This window comes from Neolamprologus multifasciatus, chromosome 14, assembly GCF_963576455.1.
Source record: "Neolamprologus multifasciatus chromosome 14, fNeoMul1.2, whole genome shotgun sequence".
NCBI lineage: Eukaryota > Metazoa > Chordata > Actinopteri > Cichliformes > Cichlidae > Neolamprologus > Neolamprologus multifasciatus.
In genome coordinates, this window is record NC_140452.1 from 1,569,984 (window position 1) to 1,593,212 (window position 23,229).

The 23,229-nt window shown below is 46.6% G+C and overlaps 1 protein-coding gene and 1 long non-coding RNA gene across 3 annotated transcripts in view; one reads left to right on the forward strand and one right to left on the reverse strand.

The window, feature by feature from the left end:
- Positions 1-20,244, forward strand: part of LOC146502884 (fibroblast growth factor 12-like) — a 37,484-nt gene extending 17,240 nt beyond the window's left edge. The window contains exons 1-5 of one of the 2 annotated variants that reach the window (XM_085131622.1): positions 2,298-2,591; positions 7,709-7,819; positions 11,507-11,610; positions 15,346-15,544; positions 19,538-20,244. In XM_085131622.1, coding sequence (XP_084987748.1) covers positions 2,393-2,591; positions 7,709-7,819; positions 11,507-11,610; positions 15,346-15,544; positions 19,538-19,689 — 765 coding nt within the window. In that variant the 5' untranslated portion in view covers positions 2,298-2,392 and the 3' untranslated portion in view covers positions 19,690-20,244. Of the gene's footprint in view, positions 1-2,297; positions 2,592-7,708; positions 7,820-11,506; positions 11,611-15,345; positions 15,545-19,537 lie in introns of those variants that run through there. The other variant, XM_085131623.1, reaches the window with a different exon arrangement.
- Positions 20,245-20,265: 21 nt separating this feature from the next.
- LOC146502885 (uncharacterized) lies at positions 20,266-21,380 on the reverse strand. The gene is made up of 2 exons (XR_014868858.1): positions 21,220-21,380; positions 20,266-20,780 (listed from the first exon to the last, which is right to left on the reverse strand). It is a non-coding gene; the product is annotated as an uncharacterized LOC146502885 (long non-coding RNA).
- Positions 21,381-23,229: the final 1,849 nt, after the last annotated feature.

Consider the following 23,229-nt stretch of genomic DNA (forward strand, 5'->3'; position numbering starts at 1 on the left):
GCCCATCTGTCACCATCTTACATGCTGTGATTGCAGCCATTCCCCAACTCTGTCAATGGGACTCATGGTCGTTGATGTGAATTTGCATATCAATGATAAAGAAAGTGACCTCCCAGCCCATTGGCTGGTTTCAGTCATTGTCCAAATGTCCCGTTTATAATGTTGAAACCTGCAGTCAGCTGGGAATGAAGACGTCACCTGACTCAACCTTTTGGGATCTCCTTACCTGGATGATTGAGCATCAAGACACTCAGTATGCCTCAGTTTCCTTAAGTGATCCGGATTTTTGCCATAACGGAGCAGCCCTGTGGGAGCTCCGCCTCTTACAACACACTCTCCTTCTCAAAGTGACACTAAGCTGCTTCGTAGGGGCAGGGAGAGCTCAGTAGGTAGATTGGTGGCCCTATGATCAGAAGGTTGGGGGTTCAAATCCATTGAACGGCTACCCTGAGGTACCCCTGAGCACACACTGCTCCCCGGGCGCTAGACTGGTGGCTGCCCACTGCTTTGCTGAGTGAATGGGTCACATGCAGAGAGGAATTTCCCCACAGGGATCAATAAAAGTTTATTTTTTGTTAATGTTCAAAATGATGAGGTCTGTGTCTGAACTATGTGGCAATTTTCTAGAGAAGTGTGCTCGTTGCTAATAATTCTGTAATAATTACTGTTTTTGAATTTTCTCAAACTGTGTCCTGCTACAAAAACAACCCCAAAATCCTAAAATTCAGTCGTTTTATTTTTCAATCAGGTCAGTGAAAACGTAGCTTTTGAAGTTGTTTTCATGCTGATGCTCTCCAGAACATGTTTGTGCGCGGACGAGGCGAACGCTGATTTTGTGCTGCAATCTCAAATGTGCAGAAAAGATGATATCAGACAGCGCCGTGTTGTTTGCAGGATTCTGACTGAGCTGCTTTTGCCTTTCCTGTAGATATATTTTCAAAACAAAAGCAGAAAATCCTCATTTAAAAATTGATGAGGTCTTCTAACCACGCTCGTGTCCAGATATGGTCACTTTTGGGTCCAAACAAACAAAATGTTGGCGCTCAGTGCAGAAGCCAGCGGTTGGCTGTAATTTGTGATGATCTGGTTTGAAGATTAAAGTGAAACGAAAGGTTTTTTTCTCTAACATGCACGACTCGATGCTGATGTTGCTCTGTAGTAACCAGTCGTCCTGTAACGCGCTCGTGTGCGTCGGGATGCTGCAGTGAAGATGGAGTGGTCTGATGTGGGAGCAACATGAAACATCAGGCGGAATATTTTTAGGAGCTTCTTCCACACCTCCACCTCTCCTCTCTCCATCTCTCTCTCTCTCCTCGATCTCTCGCTGACGGCTGCTCTCTTTTCTCCTCGCTCCTCTCTCTTCACATTCAGCAGCTCTCAGCCTGCGAGGAAGAGGAGGAGGAGGAGAGGATGAGGCAGGAGAACAGAGTAGAGTAAAATAGAGCAGAGCGGAGCGCGCGTGGAATCGGCGGCTTTATCGGCTCGTCTCCGGGATAATTCTGAACTTCTCGGGTTTGTTCCTCTTTTTCTGCATGTGGGGAAGTTGTTGACGAGCTGATGTAGGCGGGAGGATGAAGACGCTTTCCTCTCGCTCCACAGAGATGTGAAGAAACGTCACGGTGAAGCTCTTTGATTCTTCTGTTTGTGGCGCGTAAATCGAGAAAATCCCCGCTGCCATGTGCGCTTCCATCGGAGCGTCTGAAAGATGGAGGCGACCTAAAGTGATAAATTACCCAGCAGACACGATGAGCTCTTCGATCGAGGCGTAATCACTCAACAAATGTTCATTCAGAGTTTTTCTTTATTCCTTTGTTAATCGTCTCCAGGCCAGTGCTGCATCTTAACTTGTGTGGGAACCTGTGGGGTTATCCAGGGAACAGGTATCCGTTCTTCTCTGGATATTTAAAGTTTCCGTCTTTCAGAGCTCCATCAGGATTTGTGATCTATTTCCAAACCCTCAGCTGAAGAGTGCGGGGACTTCATCACCGTTCTTTGGATTAGTCATCAGAAAGGAAGCCTCAACATGTAAACATACACTCATAAATCAGCTATTTAAACTGTTTAAGAGGAATATCTGTTTCCTAACATCGGAGTTCTCACAGGTTTTGTGCGGAGAATCGCACGAACGTGAAACGACTTCCGGGTTCTTCACTTTTGTGGATTTTCAGGATCCTTCTGGTGTTTTTGTTTTGAAGCCTGTACGTGTGACCGTCGTGCATCGGCTGTTCCTCACAGCGGATCTCTAACGTTTTGGTTCCTGATCAACGATCTGCCATAAGGGACCCGTCAGGCGACATGTCACCTGTTTTGGACTGAAGGGTCGTCAGCCTCAGACTCGGACAGCAGGAGCAGATATTTTGTTCCTCTGTGGCTTCGTCCTCCTCTCAGAGATATGGCGGCGGCTATCGCCAGCTCCCTGATCAGACAGAAGCGCCAGGCCCGCGAGTCCAACAGCGACAAAGTCGCCACTAACAAGCGACGCTCAAGTCCCAGTAAAGACCCGCGGTCTCTGTGTGAGCGACACATCTTCAGCGTCTTTAGCAAAGTTCGCTTCTGCAGCGGAAAGAAAAGACCAGTACGCCGGAAACCAGGTGGGTGGAACGATTCGGAGAGCAAAGGTTTGCCGTGTTACGGCGGGACGGGAACACTGCTGCAGCGAGCTCTCAGACAGGTTCATGACCACGCTGATCAGAGCAGCTTAGCACGAGTCACCAGTCAAAATAATCCTTCTTTATCTTACACAGGGCATCCTTTGTCCTTCTGATTGGCTCGTAAAGTAGCAGATATATGACAGGAAATAACACAGGTCCAATTTAATGTGCAGCTTTAACTCAGCTCTCCTCTGATTGGCTGTCTCTTGCAAACAGAAGGTTTTAACAGCAGGCCTTCTGCACACCTGAGATCGCCATATAAGAACATTTCCTGTCTATGACGCAGGAATCTTTGAGGAAGGAAACCTCCCAACTTGAACAAATCCGGGCAGTTACTTTGAAGCCCCTCCCCCTCTAAAGAGGTCTGAACTCATCACGACATTAAAAAACTGAACGTAAACAGGTCATAGTTATTAACGTTGCTTTCAGACGTTTGGCTCCTCCCACTCGAACCCTGAACAGACACCTTGGTTGCTGCACAGTTGCTGTTACAGTAACTGTGCTTACCCCCCCCCCTCCCCCGATGGAGACAGCGGCTCAGCTGGAGGCGCGAGGAATTGCAGCGTCCGCGACCACTGCGTACATCGGCGTACTCCCCGCCTTTATGCTGCTTGTCTGTCATGGCGTATAGTGTGATGATATCTGTGCTTCTTTGTGTGCTACGGAGTTTCCTGTGTTTCCTCCTCATGATGACTCACTTGTTGGACGTCATCATGGCCAGAAACACTTTTTTCTCCTGACTTTGTAACATATGTTACATATTTCACTGTCTATCCCTTTTTCTAGCCTCTCCCCAGTGTAAGTTTGTATATTGTCTGCAACTGACAAATGAAGCTTATCCTTATGTTCACTTTGATAGATTCAGATTCAGGGCTTCCCTTACCTGTGTCTGTTGAGGGTCCGTCAACACTGAAGAAGTTCATTGGTTGCCTTCAGCTTTTTAAAGCTCAGAAAGTTGAAGCTCAGCTTTAATTTGAGGTTCCCGTGCTGTTGTATGTTCTGTGGGTTTATAGTGGATTGCATAAAGAAAACTCACCTCCCTGTTTGCTGTGGGTTCCTCCGTGTTCTCTGTTTGATTTGTAATGAGCGTTGCATCGTCAGATCCCCACGGTGTGATTCCAGGCGGCATTTTTCTTTTCTTGAAGTAACTGCAAACCTTTATGTTTTAGTCCTCCTGCAGAATAACGAGATAAAAGTCGACCTGAGCTCGAGCGGCGTTCCCTCCAGAGAAAGCTTCTCGGAGAGCAGCAGCAGAGCGTCGGAGAACCGGACGGCTGTCTGCGTTTACACATTTATGAGCTAGCTGCAGCTCTCGTCTCTCATTAGCCGACTCCCCGCCGTCGCCTCCGCCTCCTGTTTTCTTGGCAATGCAACAAACAGCTTCTTAAAGAAACTATTACGCAGCACTTGTGCTTGATCAGCTCCTTCAGAGTCTGCGGACTTCAAGTTCTCCAGTAAGGAGCTGGTAGGAAGAGGCCGAGTTATTCATGAGTTGCTCTGCAGTTGGTGAAGTCGGCGTTCAGCTCGACGTCAGCGCTTTGCCCTGCTTTGATGTTTCGCCCTCAGTGAGTCCTCTGCTAATGAGATCTGTTACTGCATGAAGCCTTTTTGAAGCCGTAAAGATTTCACCCCCAACTTTGCTCAAGTTCAAATCAAAACACGACCGCGTGCCTCCAGTATCCTTCAGCAGCACTTCCAGGTTTTCCTTCGGCTTTTTCGCCACCTTTTTGTGCAGAATCGACCGCACACGGGGGCAAAGTGCGGCCTGAGGCCCAGAATCAAGCCGCTCGCTCTCTCAGTCTGCAATGTGATGCAACTGTGATGTGTAGTCGGCTTGAAACAGGTAGGAAAGTTGCAGAGAAGGTTCTGGTAGCTCATCGCTCAGACTGTCCTGTAATTATTTATTCACAATGTAAAGTTTTCATTAATTCACAGAGCATATCCTGTAGTTTGGCGTGGAGGGAAAACTGCAAAACTTAAAGTGGGCCGGATTGGAGTCATCGTCGGGCAGATTCTGGCCCACGGGCCTCATGTTTGACACTCCTGATTTACACCATCACTGTGTTGGTGTGTGGAAACCAGTAATGAGGTCCATGAGCTATTTCCTCGTCTTTTCTTTCAGGTGTCGCCCCCTGGTGGCCTTTAAAGGAATGCACATGTAGAAAACGTTGGTGTTTGTACCATCTCGGGTCATCGATAATGTAAGAGATGAGCAGGTGGTTTTCTTTCATCGATATCACGGTTTCTTTGTGCTCCCACAGCAGCAGACGGCGCTCTTAGTTCAGCGTTTATCGTTTCGCTGCGACTCGGGAAGACGAGGTTGGGTTTTAAAGGCGCTGTCAGTCTGATCACGCCTGAGCTCGGGGAGCAGCATGTGACGAGGTGTTTTGTCACCCGCAGCCTCACAGATGTTAAACCTCACAGCTTGTCTTCACACAGCGTGACGCACACTCACAGATACAGCTCCTGGATGCGTGCTTATAATTAGAGATTACACCTTGCAGATGTTTCGTGACTGTTGTTGAATCGTCAGCACGCTGACTTTGGATTCAACTTCTGAGCATCAAAACACAGCGTGAGGTGAATACGTGAATACGCCACTGCCCTCTAAAACAAACCAGCTGACTTCTACGGCCTTTAAAATGCACTGATGACATAAATATGTGGGAAAACAACTGAATGTATTTATGGACGTAAAAACGACCAGAAATAAATAAGTTAGCTTGAATATAAACTTTGGGTCCTTATCGGTATTTAGTTAATATTCATTTCATGTTGGAGGCTATTATTATTCTCTGAATTCATAACCAAGATTGCTTTTACCAGAAAGTAAACCTGTGAGCGAGCACTTGAGCACGGCGATAGTGGGAAAGAAAAACCCACTTTTAACAGGAAGAGACCTCCAGCAGAGCCAGGCTCAAGGAGGGGCGGGGCCATCTGCTGTGATTGGTTGGGAGTGAGGATGAATTGGATAATAAGGACACAACGCAGCGGGTCAGTGATGCTGTCGTCAAACAATGTGAAAATGATCCGTTTAACCCTTTAAAACCGGTCAGAGCAGCACGCTCCGTTTGTGCGTAACTATTTTTAAATCCCGGTAGCTCTGCAACCACGTGAGCTAGCGCAATAATTTTTTCTCATATGAAACCGGAGGAGCTGTACTTACATCTTATGCCATCAGCTTGTCCTCGGTCACAGTTTCCTTCCACATATAACTTTGCAAAAACTGCATAAAAAGCACTTGCAGCAACAGAAACATAATATTCCAGAAACACGCTTTGCCGATCCGATCAGCTGTTCATAACACTTCCTACGTCCATCAGCACGAACTATCGCATGTCCGCCATGACCTGCCCGAAACTGGAAGTGGCGTCATTTTGCAGAAATGTAGTTTTTTACCATCAGGGCCTCATGAGCCTATACTGGTGTTTTTAAAAGTTATGTTTGACTTTATGACTTTCTGTGTGGTTTCTGGGATGCTTAGGACTCATATTGCACTGCTGGAAATAGTTTATTTTGATGCATATGCTGCTTTTTTGCAAATTTGCACTATAATATTTATTTTCGTTTTTCCTGCAGTGTATAAAAATTGGTGTATTTCAAAAATAAAACTATGAAGACACTCAAAATAAATTTCCTGTGGTGGGAAACTATTTTGTGCAACTTTTTTGTATTTACAGTTTTGAGGGATAAGCCTCTTAAATTTCTCTAACTAGAAATATATGTTAAAAAAACAAAAACGATTTTCAATTTTTTTGTAGTTTATTGCACTTTTTTGCAATTTATGTAATTACTATTTACTTAATTCATACATATTGTTAAAATCTGGGCTGTAATGGTTGTATTGATGTATAGCAACTTGAATTGCTCCCAAAAATGGCTCCACAGCATGTAAACATATAATATAAGCTCTGGCGGACTTGGTTCTATGGTCGGTCTTAAAGGGTTAAAGCAGGAAGCTGTTTGAATCCACTTCCTCTCTGTGAAACAAGGCCTGTAATACTGTGACTGCATGAAATGTAGGAAGTGTAGAGGATTTGTTGATGATATCAAACATCACTCTGTTGTTGATTTATACATGTGAGCTGTTTGACGGGTAATCAGAGTAAAACCAAACGACTTTAATGAGCACCAATAAAGGTCTTTGTGTTTTGCAGGGACGGTTGGTCCTTCTGTGTCAGCTCCTCCACACTCATGTCTGCTCTGTTAAAAGGTGAAGATTTACCTTGTTGTCGTTTCCGGACACGTATGTGTGTCTTCGATCCTTTCAGATGTTAAGTAGCACAGCGGCCTGCTCCACATTAGCCTCGCTGTCTTTTTGGTCTATTTCTGCCAGAGATGAGTCCTTCTGGCCCACATTGTCATCTGGAGCATCACTTCGTCTGCTCAGCTTCTACCGTGTTTCCGTCCTCAGACCTTCAGCTCGGTGTTAAAGTCAAGCAGGAGGGACTCGCGCTGAGCCGTGGCCTCGGGGTTTGTCTCCGGGGCACATGTGACACCCCGGGGTTTGAACCATGTGTGTTTGTGTGGAAACCCATCAGCAGCCATCTGCTAACTCTGAGGGCAAAGGTCACTGATTTGGGGCTTCAGGAACTTCCTGACTCTCCACACAGATTGGAGGGTTTCCGATGGTCTGCCTCCATGTTTGAACATGTCCTTAAACTAGTGGCTAACACGCTGTTAGTGTTATGTGTCTTATGCAAGCAAAGGGTGACCTGCTGATGTATCAGCTAATGCTAGCTAGCATGATTTGCAAGCTGACTGTACAGGTGTGACATTTCTCTGCGGTCGAGTCTGTGAGAGGAACGCTGGATGGGAATGTTGGGATGTTTCTTCTTCTTCTTCTCAAATGTGAAAGTAGAGAAGAAGAAGAAACACTTCTTCTTGTTACCTTGCTACAATGCTACCTGACGACCTGCTGTCAGGCACAGACTGTGTGTGTGTGTGTGTGTGTGTGCGTGTGTGCGTGCGTGCGTGCGTGCGTGCGTGTGTGTGTGTGTGTGTGTGTGCGTGTGTGTGTTTGCGAGCTGAACCTCACATCGGTCTTTGTGTTTCAGAGCCGCAGCTGAAGGGCATCGTGACGCGCCTCTTCAGCGAGCAGGGCTTCTTCCTGCAGATGCAGCCCGATGGCGCCATCAGCGGCACCAAGGACGAGAACAGCGACTACAGTGAGTCCCACATTAACACTGTGTTTGTCTGCCTCACACCTGTACTCTTTTAATGGCCTCCAGGGGGCGATCCTGAGGGTTCATGGGCTCGTTTTGGGTCAAGCTAAATAAAAAGATGAGGTCATTTTGTAAAGTTTGTCAGGAGTCGGTTTTATGAAGGGTTCAGTGAGCATGTTGTTTCACTCACTACTGTGTGGTGTCGTGGTCGCTACCGCCAACTTTTATGGAAAGACAAGATAAAAGAAACTTCTGTGTTTCACAGCCAAACGCTGTGGGTCAAATCATCCGATGTCAAACAAGAGAACAGCTCAGAAAGGTGAAACATTACACAGAAGAAGGATCTCAAATACAACAGCTCATTAAATCAGAACATAATCCAACAATCTTCTGCTGCTTCCCGGGTTTGGCTCATGAAGTCTAACCGGAGAAGTCCGGACTTCCTTCGCCCCAGCCAGCTCCTCCAGCTCATCCGGGGGGATTTCTTCCCAGCCAGCTGAGATATAATCTCTCCAGTGAGTCCTGGGTCTGCCGGGGCCTCCTCCCGGTCCGACCAGCAGATCTGAGCCCCTCACGAATGTCTGAAAGCCCCGTCACTAAGTGCGCTTCAAAGGAAATGTTTCCACAGCTTACACCTGCAGCTCTTTCAGTCACTCCCCACAGGTGAGGGTAGGGATGTCAATCCATCTGCCGCTCTCACGCTCCACCCTCCCCTCACTAAAGACTAGAGATGCACGATACCACTTTTTTATGTCCGATACCGATACCGATATCATAAATTTGGATATCTGCCGATACCGATATGAATCCGATATAGTGTGTTTTTTAATCAGTAAAACTGTTTTTTTAATATCTTGCTGCTTTTTGTATAAGTTCATACTCAAGTTAAAAAACAACAACAACACTAAAGCTATTCTGTTATACCTGTATGTAAAAAAAACACACTGCACCCAAAATATTTCATAGTTCAGCAAAACTGATCAATTTAATAAAGTTAAACCTGCTCCATCCTCCCTATTCTGGTATTTTAAAGAGCACTTAGCAGAAATATTAAGCAACCTAACTAATAGGGTTGCAAACTCCCAGCAAAAGAAAATAGGGAACCACCCTCTTCCTCATGATGCTTAATCAATGTAATCAACTTTAATTTGATGCAGGGTGAAAAAAATTCACAAAAATAAATTATTTTTCAAGAATAATTAAATAGATTCAACATCTTTCTTCTACAGAACTGCAGACTGCACAGATGGTATCTTCCCAAAGGAAAAAGTACTACAGCTTACTAGGGTATATTAGACTTAACAGTTACTATATACAGTAATGGACTTCTATACATTTTACATCAGATTAAAACTTTGGGTGTAAGATTCAGATAATTATTTATTAAAAACTAGACATTTTAAATGAGAACAAGAAAGAAAAGTATGTCTTTGTGCCCCCTTTTCCCTGTTCATGCCCTATCGGCCCCCCTGGCTAAACTTTGCTAGATCCGCCCCTGCACAGTTACGTCAGCTGTAGAAAAAGATCCTGGTGTAGAAATAATATTAAATAAATTCTAACAACAGCTTATCAAGCTTAAACGTGCTGCTGTTGTTCAGCCGCTGGTTTCCTCTTTCTGGTGCAAAGTGGACCAAAAACAAAGAAGAGAGACGATCAGCTGATCATTGATCAGTTTCATGATTGAAGCAGCAGCAGGAGAGAGAGAGAGAGAGGGAGAGAGAGAGAGAGGCAGTCACTCGGTTGTTAAGCTTAACGCGGGAATGCTTTACAAACATTCAGAGATGAACTTACACACTTGCTTTACTTCTCTCTGGGAAAACTTCCTCGGAGATGAAATGTTTGCTAGCAGGCTACAAATACACACAGCCGCTCTATCACGTGACCACACTGCTCCGGCTCGCCATGTAGCAAGTTTTGTGAGGTGCTTTTTTGATATTTAATGGATCGGATTACATTTTTTATTTCTCTCCGATATCCGATCCAGTAATTTAGGTCAGTATCGGACCGATACCGATACGTAATATCGGATCGGTCCATCTCTACTAAAGACACCTCCCCTACAACGCTGTCATGTTTAACACGTTCGCTTGGCAAGCAAAAGGTCGTCGGTTCGATTCCACAAATCCCGTTTGGGGTTGTGTCAGAAAACCGAGCTTCATCTGCCGTCTGTAACAGAGCGATCCGAGGTCTGAAGACTGATCGCCGATACTCGGTCACGTTCCCGCTGCAGGTCTTTGTTCGCGGCTGGATGAGCTCAGGATTACAGCCTCTGCTGCTTCCTGTAAATCCTTTCGGTTTGGAAAAGAAGCAAAAACAGGACAAGAAGAGGAGGAGGAGATGTGTTGGATTCCCCTCTCTCCCCCTCTCTCCCCCTCTCGCGTTCTCTCTGATCATCTCTGAGTTAAATAAAGGAGGATTAACCGCAGCCATTGCCACAGGCCTCTTCCTCCTCCACCTCCTCCTACTCCTCGTCCTCACCCACACTGCAGCTCTCTGTCCCCGAGGATTAAATCACCTCTCATCACTGCGTCCCTCCATCACCCCCCCTCTCGCTCTCTCTCTGCTTTTATTCAGTCTTTTTCTCTCGCTTTATCAGCTGGAAGCACATCAGCAGGCTGAGCCGGGTTTTAACCACCGTTACACATCGACTAAAAGCACGAAAAATCACAGTTTGAAGAGGTGTAATGGGATTGTTTTAATGCTGAGTGGGTCTGATTTACACAGGTGCAGAAGATCTAAAGCAGAGATGGAAGAATCACTGGTTTATTAATTTAAACCTGCTCTGTGCGACTTTTTACTGCAAACGTGTGAACAGACAGAAGCAGACGTTTGTGTAGTTTCAGGTTTGTGTGTTAACACGATGCAGAGGAGGAACGGCATCAGCAACAAGCTTAAGAAGCATCAGCTGATGTCCATCGTCATGCAGGGATAAGGCCAAAGAATCTCAAGTCCGTTATTCCACAGCGGAGGACGGTATCCACACGTGGAAAACTCATCTCAGGAGTGGATATCCCAGCAAATCCCCCAGGAGACTCTACAGGCCTCTGTTAGCATGCTAGCATGTAGCAGCTGCTGCAGCGAGTCCGGGTGTCAACCTCCGCCTGGCTGAGACGCTGGGACCTCGTGGCTAATCCACCATTTTCACATCATCCTGATGTTAAAAGTTTCTGCTCCGTCTGATACATACGTGCATATATTCATATATATACATATAATTCATATATTCATAGAACAGAAATATCCTGGGACGTCTCGAATTCAGTTTTATTTACACAACAGTCGCCTCAAGGCGCTTCATACTGTGAGGTCGACCCTACAATAACACATACAGAGAGAAACCCAACAATCATATGACCCCCTGTGAGCAGCACTTTGGCGACAGTGGGAAGGAAAAACTCCCTTTTAACAGGAAGTAACCTGCAGGGAGAGGAAGAGAGGCAGATCATCAACGTTTGAAATCATGGTCGTTTTATCCAGGAGTTCCTCGTCCGTCTCCGCCGCTCGGTCGTCACATCTGCTTTCAAAACGCCAAATGACTCAACTCGAGGTTTCACAATAAGAGCTCGGTAACTGCGGCAGACTTCCTGGTAGCTCCGCCCGTCTCCTGTGCTCTCTGTGGCGTTTTGTATTAATCTACTTTCTGCCTCTCACTCTCTCTCTCTGTCTGTTTCTATGTCTCTCGCCCTCCAGCTCTGTTTAACCTGATCCCAGTAGGTTTGAGGGTCGTGGCCATCCAGGGAGTGAAGGCGGCGCTGTACGTGGCCATGAACGCCGAGGGATTCCTCTACACATCTGTAAGAACATCTGCCTCATCCTCATGTCCTTTGAGCTTGTTGCGTTAAAGGTTTGGAGCGTCACTTCCTCCCGAGGTGACACAAACAGCTGCAGGAGCTCCTGACGAGTCCCCGACAATCATTTTAACTATTAACACGTCTGAAAACACTGATATTAAACTTCTGTTTGTGAGGTAATAAGGTGTTACTGCTTTGCTCAAGGACTCGGGCAAGATTTAAAGGGTGACACTGAGATAAAGTTTCTCACTTCTCTCAGTTTTAATCCCAAGATCTGATTTCAGATCTGATTTCATTACCTGATCCAGTTCTTCCCCTGCAAACAGATGCTGGGTTTATTCTTCCTGTTCCTGCTCGTGTTCAGATGCAAACTCGGTGACATTACAGTACAAAAGTTCCACTTTTAGACAGCGTGTGTAATAATTAATTGATGATGAACAATGGAAGTAGTTAGGAGGACAGCCCTGATCAGACCGAGGACTGCTGCTCTGCCTCAGTGAGTCCATCTCACATCCATAATTCACAACACGTGCATAAAACTTTAAAATGCAATTCCTGAGCCTCCGTGCGCAGCGTCAGGATGGAGGCGGAGTGGTGGAGGAAGAGGAGGATAACAGCGACGATGTGAGGAAGCTTTCTCAGGCGTGTTGGACACAAAAACTAAATATGAGCTCGCGGCGCGCCCGAAGAAGCTAGCTGTTAGCTGCGATTGTTGGTGAGCGCTGTGGGGAAGATGTAATTCTGCTGCGCTCCTATTGGCTGCTGCTGTCTGTCAGTCACAGATGTGTCGCCGCCACTGCGATTTGAAGGCGCGGACGCTGACTGTGTGGTCGTTTGAGTCAGTCTACACCAGCGTGCCTTCGTGGCGAGTACGTGATGCAACCTTGCTGCCACTTTGCAGCTGCGCTTTAGTTCTGTGGTTGATGCAAACATGGACGCGCAGCTGTTAGTAAATGTTTCTGCACTTGTTAGCTCGATGCTCCTCTTCACGAATCGTTAATTAATTATTAATTAATCACAAATTGGCCTGATCCCATCTCACCAGTCAGTCCTGACCGCTCGATGCTTTGAAATGTAAATGCTTCCATCGAGAGCGGGGAGATCACATGACTGCATCCCGTCTCTCAGCAGATGAATCCAGGATGGAAGAGGCAGCTCTGTTTTTTTAGGAGGTAAAGTGAGGATTTGGTTCGGCTCCATAAAATATAAACTCATGTTCTCTCAGGTAGCTTCAGATGAAGAGCAGCTCCTCCTCTTGCTCTGCGGTTACGTAAGAGCATTACAGCACGAGCGGCGAGGCAGCTGCAAGTGAAGTTGTGCTGGGAGGCCCGAGCGTCTCAGCGCTGTTTACTGAAACCATCACGTCTTGATACGAGAGGCAGGCCGCGTGCTGGGAGGAAAAAATACGCTTTTCATCATTTATTCTGTTTCCTCTTCCTCCTCTACATCATCGTCACGCTCCATTTGAAGTCCCGTCTTCTTCCTTTTTATCTGCTGCTGTGTTTGTGTTGGTTTTATTAAGTGTAGTAGTGACTGCAGCCTGATTCTTATCAGATTCTCAGTCACTCGTGAATCATGTTAAACACTCAGATTTGTAATGAGCATCTGTGACATCTCACGGTGAAGTTTTCACATCAAAGACAAATTTTATGACACGAACGCGTCTCAAAGGTTGGAGCAGGGCAGCAAGAGGCTGAAGAGGAAGCGACACATAAACATGTGTCTACATCAGCGTGACGATGACGTAGAGGAGGAAGAGGAAACAGATTACATATAAAAACAGCCTCTAAGCTTCTCCAGGAGTCTGCAGTCCAGACCAGACGAGAACAAAAACGGATTTTTATTTATTAAGTGATCACAGAATTGAGGAAACTGAACTCTGGATTTCTGAGAGACACATTTCAACAACTGTGTTTAGACAGGTTTTTGTCTGCTAGGGGGGTTGTTCTGCTCTGATTGGCTCGCCTGACCACCTGTTATATCCAGAGGGTGCACACACACACACACACACACACCTGTTATACCTGGAGGGAGGTGCTAAACTGGGACTTTAAACGGCCCAGCAGTCACGTTTGGTGTCTAAATGTCCACCACAGCTTCCTGCTCCGTGAAGGATAAACTGCACGAACAAGACATTAATATTTCAACTTAAAAGCTTTTTAAAGCTTTTAAAATAATGTTGAGTTTTATTCTTCAGCTGCTTTGTCCTGAGCTTCCCATTTATGTTTTATGGATTATTGAAGTTCTTACAGTTAAGATTCCTTTTGTTGAATTAAAATGTTGTAAAGACTCAGTGTGTACCTGTGCTCAGCGTGTACCTGCGCTCAGTGTGAACCTGTGTTCAGCATGCACCTGTGTTCAGCGTGAACCTGTGCTCAGTGTGCACCTGTGCTCAGCGTGAACCTGTGCTCAGTGTGCACCTGTGCTCAGTGTGCACCTGTGCTCAGTGTGCACCTGTGCTCAGCGTGAACCTGTGCTCAGCGTGCACCTGTGCTCAGTGTGCACCTGTGCTCAGTGTGTACCTGTGCTCAGCGTGTACCTGTGTTCAGCGTGCACCTGTGCTCAGCGTGCACCTGTGCTCAGCGTGAACCTGTGTTCAGCGTGCACCTGTGCTCAGCGTGCACCTGTGCTCAGTGTGTACCTGTGTTCAGCGTGCACCTGTGCTCAGCGTGCACCTGTGTTCAGCGTGCACCTGTGCTCAGCGTGTACCTGTGCTCAGCGTGCACCTGTGCTCAGCGTGCACCTGTGTTCAGCGTGCACCTGTGTTCAGCGTGCACCTGTGCTCAGCGTGCACCTGTGTTCAGCGTGCACCTGTGTTCAGCGTGAACCTGTGCTCAGCGTGCACCTGTGTTCAGCGTGCACCTGTGTTCAGCGTGCACCTGTGCTCAGCGTGCACCTGTGCTCAGCGTGCACCTGTGTTCAGCGTGCACCTGTGCTCAGCGTGAACCTGTGCTCAGTGTGTACCTGTGCTCAGCGTGCACCTGTGTTCAGCGTGCACCTGTGCTCAGTGTGCACCTGTGTTCAGCGTGCACCTGTGTTCAGCGTGCACCAGTGCTCAGCGTGCACCTGTGTTCAGCGTGCACCTGTGCTCAGTGTGCACCTGTGTTCAGCGTGCACCAGTGCTCAGCGTGCACCTGTGCTCAGCGTGCACCTGTGCTCAGTGTGAACCTGTGTTCAGAGTGTACCTGTGCTCAGTGTGCACCTGTGCTCAGTGTGCACCTGTGCTCAGTGTGCACCTGTGCTCAGTGTGCACCTCAGGCTGAGAATTAAGACCCAGCTTTTGTAAGACTCTCGTCCTGTTACATGTGGCGCTGCGCCTCTGCGCTGCAGTGCTGCTGACGCTATCGTGTGGGTGTAATGTGATCGATCACCTTCAAGGTGTTTCGTATTGGTCACGGCTCATTGGCTGCTTCGTGTCTTGTGTCCTATCACATCCTGCTGTGTTTCTGTAACAGGAAGTATCAGCATGTAGTGACCGTTTCCTGTCCTGTCACACGAGGCAGGCGGATTCATATGGAAGTAAAATGATGACAAAAGCTTTGAGCACAAACTGAACCGTGACGCTAAAAGGCTGCTGCTTCATTTTAAAATAAAAGCCCCGAGTTTAAACTTCAAAATAAAACTCAGCTGAGTCGTGCAATCAAACACGTAGACGCACAGAGATGTGGAGCAGGCGTGTGAGAAAAACTACAAAATGATCTCTGCTGATTATACTTGTTTTCTGTGTTTGTGTATCAGGATGTGTTCACGCCAGAGTGCAAGTTCAAGGAGTCGGTCTTTGAAAACTACTACGTCATCTACTCGTCCACCATGTATCGGCAGCACGAGTCGGGCCGGGCTTGGTTCCTGGGCCTCAATAAGGAAGGAGTCATCATGAAGGGAAACCGAGTGAAGAAAACCAAACCGTGCTCACACTTTGTCCCCAGACCCATCGAAGGTGAGACCAGCTGTGAACAGATGTTGGTGGTGGCGATGCTTTCGTGTCTCACGGGTCAGACAGAAAGACATTCTGGAAAACACGAAGTGTGAATTAGTAATGCCACCGTCGATTTTCTTTATATGTAAAGAAGGTTTGTGGGTCTGCAGTGTTGTTGAGGTCCTCGGGGAACCATCCTGGAGGTCAAGGCTTTTGTTTTCTGTTGTCCCAGAGTGGATATTTATCCTTACAGTTCATGACTGATTTTGCAGGTCTGTGATGACGTTAGTCCAACTAGGGCTGCACGATTTTGCATAAATTGAGATCACGATTCTCTCACGATTTTCTTTCCCAGTATAAATATTTATTGTACTTATTAACTGCACATCAACTTCGTAACAGTTGAGACTGAACATAAAAACAATAAATAAACATAAAAACAACAAATGTCTCACATTTTGTCGTTGCTGCAAAATGTTGTACTGCTTGAAATTGCGTCTCCACCGTTGCTCGACGCTGCGTGTATAGAGCAGGTAGAGCAACAATAGAAAAATAGTTGCGGGACGGCACTGTGTAGCGTTTGTCTAGGGTGTTGATCATTTTCCTAAATCCCTCGTTTTGCACAGTGTTGATGGAGCCATATCTTTGGTCAGGTGATAAGTGATAGCCGCCGTAATTTCTTTGTGCCTGCGGGAGGTCGACGGGTATAGGGAAGCGCTGTATAAGGTTCCCGTTATTGATGTTTGGGTGGTTGACCAGGACGGATTTTCTCCCGTCACTTTCTCGTCATCCCTGACGTGCTCTCCGTTGTTTTTTCCTGCTAATTTTAGCAGCCAGCTTCTGTATCACGTGGTATAAGGCTCCGCCCTCGTCATTTGTTGAGCAGGAAGAGTGAGCGCTTGTTTTCATGCAGATTACGTCCCGGATCAAAATGCGGTACAATCGTTGTCGTCTTTTCTTTTTTTTTTAAATCGTTGTCATTTGGAAACGAGATCGCACATAAGTATGAATCGATTAATCGTGCAGCCCTAAGTCCAACAGTTAAAGTTCTGGTTCATGTTTACACGACAGGAGCTCACGATTCAGTTTGGATACAGAATTTATCATAAAGAGAAGAGTCAACGATCATCGTTCCTTCAGATGTTTCACATTTTCAGAAATATTTAAACATTTGAGGGAAAAGCAAATGTTTCAGTTCCATTTCATTTAACCAACACGCAAACTTTTAATAAGCTAATGTTGAAACTATTTCACATTGTTCGTCTGTGTGCACATGCTGCTGTTTCATAAATCAGGGACTACACAAACGTTCAGCTCTCTCTGCTCCACGTCAGTGAAAGACGCACAAGTTGTGTTTAGAGGAAAGTGTAACCTCGCCTCCCGCTCTGAGCTAAACTCCACAAACTCTGTGTTTTTACAAAAAATATTTTTTAATGCAAACATGAGAGAAGGAGAAAAGTCCGCTTTTTCTCCCAGTTTGGGATTTTTGTACTTTGAAATCGACCGTTCTCCACATGTCTGTAGTTTATCATCATAGAAGATGAGTTGGGCTTTGAGGTTTAGCATTTAGAGGTGATTTTGTAAATGTAGGTGCTTAACACTGAAACACTGACATCTACATCCTGCCTTCCTGAGCAAAACTGTGCTGGAAACGTCCTGATATTTACGGAGCCCCGCAGGGGACATGGGAGAAAAAAAAATTAAGACGGACTTTTGGGAGATCTCGCAAAACAAACTCAGGATCTCGCAAAAGTTTTAGCCGCATTCTTCGGAGGCCGCCAGCTCGAAGCCAACCGGGAGGTCGAGGCACGATGTGCCGGGAAAGCGGTGTTCCTCCCGGCTGTAGTAGGTCTCGACCTCCCGTTAGCTTCGAGATGGTGGGTGTCAGATCTCCGAAAACGTCGGAGCACAAATATGTAATGTCTTGTAAACCGAGCAGGTATCTGACGTTTACACAACTACATTCGCGCCTCAAAATATCTTAAAAGTGTATTTTGTGACCCAGAAAGAGTAATATTAAGTAGCTGCCGCCATTGTTGGAATTCAACTTTTGCGAGATCTCGCAAAAGTTTTGCGAGATCCCGAGTTAGTTTTGCGAGATCCCGAGTTAGTTTTGCGAGATCCCGAGTTAGTTTTGCGAGATCCCGAGTTAGTTTTGCAAGATTCCGAGTTTGTTTTGCGAGATCCCGAGTTAGTTTTGCGAGATCCCGAGTTTGTTTTGCGAGATCCCGAGTTAGTTTTGCGAGATCCCGAGTTAGTTTTGCGAGATCCCGAGTTAGTTTTGCGAGATCCCGAGTTAGTTTTGCAAGATTCCGAGTTTGTTTTGCGAGATCCCGAGTTAGTTTTGCGAGATCCCGAGTTTGTTTTGCGAGATCCCGAGTTAGTTTTGCGAGATCCCGAGTTTGTTTTGCGAGATCCCGAGTTTGGTTTGCAAGATCCCGAGTTTGTTTTGCGAGATCCCGAGTTAGTTTTGCGAGATCCCGAGTTAGTTTTGCGAGATCCCGAGTTTGTTTTGCGAGATCCCGAGTTAGTTTTGCGAGATCCCGAGTTAGTTTTGCGAGATCCCGAGTTTGTTTTGCGAGATCCCGAGTTAGTTTTGCGAGATCCTGAGTTAGTTTTGCGAGATCCCGAGTTTGTTTTGCGAGATCCTGAGTTTGTTTTGCGAGATCCCGAGTTTGTTTTGCAAGATCCCGAGTTAGTTTTGCGAGATCCCGAGTTTGTTTTGCGAGATCCCGAGTTAGTTTTGCGAGATCCCGAGTTTGTTTTGCGAGATCCCGAGTTAGTTTTGCGAGATCCCGAGTTAGTTTTGCGAGATCCCGAGTTTGTTTTGCGAGATCCCGAGTTTGTTATGCGAGATCCCGAGTTAGTTTTGCGAGATCCCGAGTTAGTTTTGCGAGATCCCGAGTTAGTTTTGCAAGATCCCGAGTTAGTTTTGCGAGATCCCGAGTTTGTTTTGCGAGATCCCGAGTTAGTTTTGCGAGATCCCGAGTTTGTTTTGCGAGATCCCGCAAAAGTCCGTCTTAATTTTTTTTTCTCCCATGTCCCCTGCGGGGCTCCGTAGATATTAAAACACAGAGGCAGGAAAAAGTGTTTCTGGACGTCATATCTGAAAACCCTCGGCCTCACATTCTGACCTACTCCAGGTGAACCGTTGGCCCAGTAAAGCCTACGTAAACACTGACCCTCTTAACAGTAAAGCAGCTGAGACTCGTATTTCCTGGTGAACTTGAACCAGAATTACCGACATAAATTGAAAGAATATCGACGTCTTTTAATGTGATATTTTTAGTCCTGTTTGAAGATAAAATCAGTAAAACTGACTGTGAGACTGGGAGGTTCTGCTGTTGGTTTGTAGGAGCCATTGTAGCTCAGCTGCTGCACTCTTAGAAGCAAACGCGAGAGTTTGAGGAAGGTGAGAGCTCAGAGGTGAGCCAGGAGGTCGTCCAGCCAGAACTCGGAGCGTGAGGACAAGGTGAAGCTCTAATATCACAGATGGAGGTTTAACTGGAAACACGAAGCTCCGTCTCTGCTTTCAGCCGCTCTGCCCCTCCCCTCTCACCCCTCGTCTTCATTTAAAAATATCCATCAACTATACATCTGTCAACTATCACCTTCCTCTCGTCCTTCTGTCAATCTTCTCCTCTTCCTCGGTGTCCTTCAGCCTCCTTCCTCCCCTTCTTCCTTCTCCCCCCTCGTTAACTCACTGATGTCTTCTTTTATCATTTCTGATTCGTTCTTCTTCTTTTCTGTTATTTAACGTCACACATAGACCTTGAAGTAGCTTCTAGTTTTAATAGATTTGTCTTTATAATTTGCATAAAGCTTCAGCTGCATCCTCGTCCATGATTGTGTCATTAATGCAGCATCACAGGTTGAACTCTGACATCTGAATTTACGTCTTTTCAGTTTATTTTATGTGTAAATTTGAGAGTTGGTGGTGGCGTGATGCTTTAATGACTCACTGTCTTTCTCCCCCATCCTCCCCCTGCCCTCCCCCCGCCCTCCCCCCTGTAGTCTGCATGTATAAGGAGCCGTCGCTGCACGAGCTCGAGGAGAAGCTGCTGAAGTCCTCGAGGAGCCCGACGATGAACAGCGAGGAGCGGGCGAGGAGCCTGGAGAGGGAGCAGCGGGCGGCGGAGTCCTCCACAGAACGAGAGGCGTCGTAGCCTGCAGCGCCACCCGCAGGAGGAAGACGAGGCGAAGGTGGAGGAGGAGGAGGAGAACTCCCATTTTAACACTCCCTCTGTTCAGCAACAACAACAACTACAACCACACCGACGACGACAACCGCCATAACAACGACGGCGAAAACAAAGAAAAAAAGAAGCTTAAAAAAAGGGGAGGGGGGGGCGGTGGGGTCTTCGTGCTCGTTATGAAATATTTCAAATCAAATGGGGGAGGGCGAGGGGGAGGGGCCTGTTTGGAAATGGAAAAAAAATCAAGACGTTGATGATGATGATTTACATTTTATGCAAAGAGCCCTGCTGAAATGGCGCCGAGAGGCTAGCCCACCTACTCTTCATCGCCACATTGTAATCATCATCATCATTTCTGTCACGACGATGACAAAATGTTTTTGCGAGTCGAGCGAGCGCTGAGAACTCCGAAGCTTTAAGCCATGTAGAAACTTCACTTCCTTTCATTTCTTGATGAATGCAAAGACTTTCGCACTTTTGACACGCCGCGCTTCTTCTTCTTCTTCTGCGTGATGTCCTGTCCGGTTGGGAGGAAGACCTTTTCTGTTTCGTCTTCTTCAGCTGCCACATCTTTACGTGCTTTATGTTGTGTTTTCGGGGTGGGAGCCTTCGTGGGTTTTTGTTGCAGACTCTGGCGACTGAAGGAAGGAAGACGGCCGGGTCTCTGTGCTCTGTGCCGACCGCTTCCTGTGACGGAGGTCAGTCGGGCGAGCGGGTGACTGTACGCCTGAGAGGATCAGAACAGCGTGCCGGCTTGTGTGGTCGCTGCAGGTGGTGTCCACGTGAACTCCACATTCCTGCTTTTTAAAATCACTCAGCAGTTTGTAGATCGAGTTCCTGCTTTTGCTTCACGTTGACGAAAACCGACTAAACTTCTTTAAACGCATCCAAACGTGAAGGATCGAGTTCTAGAAAGTTTGTGCGAGGCTCAGAGAAAAGCTTTGACCTTTCAGCCCCGAGTGTTGTCTGCAGGCTTCGCCTCAGGCTGAGTTAACGGCTGTTACATCCGCAGAGGAGTTTATATTTGTCACTACACATCTGAGACATCAGATATGATCAGCCTGTTCTCACTCTCGAGGCGTAACATGCCGACGTTTTGTCACGTCCCGGGGTGTTCCTGAGGAACGCGAAAGGAGACCTTCGGCGTTCTTAGGGTACGTGGCGGGTTCGCCAAAATCCAGTGCAATGACACTCCCGCGGTGATAGACGTTCCAGCCCTGTATTCCAGCCCTAAACCTAACCTTATCCCTAGCCCTAACCATAACCTTTTTCCTGACCTTAACCAGGACTTTAATGATGTTAAATAGCGTGTTTCTAAGCGATTTGAAGAAAAAGAGCGAACATGTGTAGATTGAGTCCATACGGTTCTCATATTTCCTCATTTTTCCGAGGTCGTCATTTAGGAACGTGGTGGGTAGCCGAAAACGTAATATGTTGACGATTTGTCACCTAGTGTAAAATGTTACGCTTTGGGAGAGAGAACGTGTTGATATGATCCACCCCAGAAGAGCTGGGGTGGAGGTGGGTTGCCAAGAGGCTTGTAAAAGCACCTGCAGCTGTTTATAGGTCAAATACAAGCCCGGTTTACGGTTGGAACAGACTGTAGTATAGATGGGGGGATTTTGAATATCTTAAAACATAATCAATTAATCATTTCAGGGGAAACGTTGGGCAAAAACAACCCGTCTCTGTATAAACTGTACAGTCAGTGTGCTGTCAGATTAGCACATCGACTGTAGTGGTAACCATGAACTGTGCAAACATGCCAGAAATGTGCAGCTTAGCATAGTGCTAATTCTTTTCCATTGCACAGAAAGTAATAAATGAAGGACGGCAGGAGCCCAAAATCAAGCAGCAACTTTGAGCGGTGAGCCAGTCACCATAGACTCGCATGTTAACATGAACTTTACAGTAGAAATAAACAGCCTGGTAAAAAACACTGTTAGAGATCATTTCCCCGCCTAAGAAGTCTGAGCGACTGAAACTCTGGAATTTTATTTGAATTTTACAGCGAGTGACGTCCTGGTAGCTACAGCTATCCTTTATATACAGTCTGCAGCCTGTGAGACACGACCCGGGGCAGGAAAGGTCAACGCGTGAGCACAGGTGGGGGTGTAACTCTGACTGTGGGGAGTTTCAGACGTGAGGTTGGTCTGAAAGCTGCTGGTTTTAAAAAGCGATCAGCAGGACTGTGAAGTCCACCAATAACTGATCGCAGCTCAGTCTCTCTGTGCTGCGTTCAGGGTCTGATCACAAGATTTTGGGTTTTGCGGCGTTACAAGAAATATTGCATGATGTACTTTCTGTGCGACGCCCCCGCAGACACGGGGAGATTTAAATGATTTATTGAGACACTAACAGCCGAGTTGTGTAACTCTGATCCGGTCTGAACAGGACTGAAGCTGAACGACGAGCCGACCGCGACCTGCCCCGTGCGGGCGTGTTGGAGCTCTGCGTGATCAGGATTTAACGGGTTAAAACGCCACAGCATGCGCTCACTTTGTCTGTTTTTAACACGACTGTGTGTTTGGTTTTGATGAGGACGGGCACACTGAGCTCTGATTGGTCCATTTGTTTATGTTGATGTGTGCAGCGGTTCAACAGAATTTGAATTTTAAATTTAACTTCAAGGAAAAGATGAAGTGATCAGTTATTGATTAGTGAACAGGTTTTTATGAGCTCTGTCATGGATGTGAACGTGTTTGGATAAAAAGTCCGACGCTCCCGCTTTCACTCCCTCCACCGTGATGCATTCAGGTGTCGGCCGATGGGGGGCTTTGGAGCGTTTCTGACACTGCCCCGCTTTGTTTAGACAAAGAGCACTGCCCTGAAAACTGTTTTACTCCAACCTCGTCTGAACTTCACACAGCTGAAGGGAAAAGATTTCCTGTCATCTTTCAAAATAAAAGTCCCTGGGTGGATGCTCAGGATTGAAAGTTCCCTTTATCGTGTCCACCCCGACTACGTTTCTTCCAATGCTCTGTGACGGCGAGATCTTTTCCTCTCCAGAGAGTAAAGTTTAGACGTTCAGCCTGAGTCGCTGCACTGCCCTCTCCAACCTCTAAGGCTTTCCTTCTTCTCTCACTCAGACCCTTTACTTCTCTCCGATGTTACCAGACGAGTTTCCCAAAAAGAAAACCGGGAAAAAGAAACGAGTCTCCATCAAACGCGTCCTTCTATCACTGCCTTCACCGTTCTCAGCGGGAGAAAATCACCAGGACTGCAGCATGTATGGAAAGTCGTTAGTGCCATTAGTGCTGCGATCCTGTCTCTGCAGCTCATACTGTGGTTCAGCCTCTGTCGTCACGCTGGCTCAGAACAATCCTGAGAAACTTCTGACATCATAAAATCATTTGTAAAGATATTTTTGAGTCCTAAAGATCAGAGATGGAAAATCTCTGCTCAGGCTCAAATGTCACTGTACTGTCCCTGGTTCCACATCTAGATTGGACCAAGTCCCCAAAACAGTCCCGGCTGTTCTTCTGATCCTGATTAACAGGAAGCTCGTTT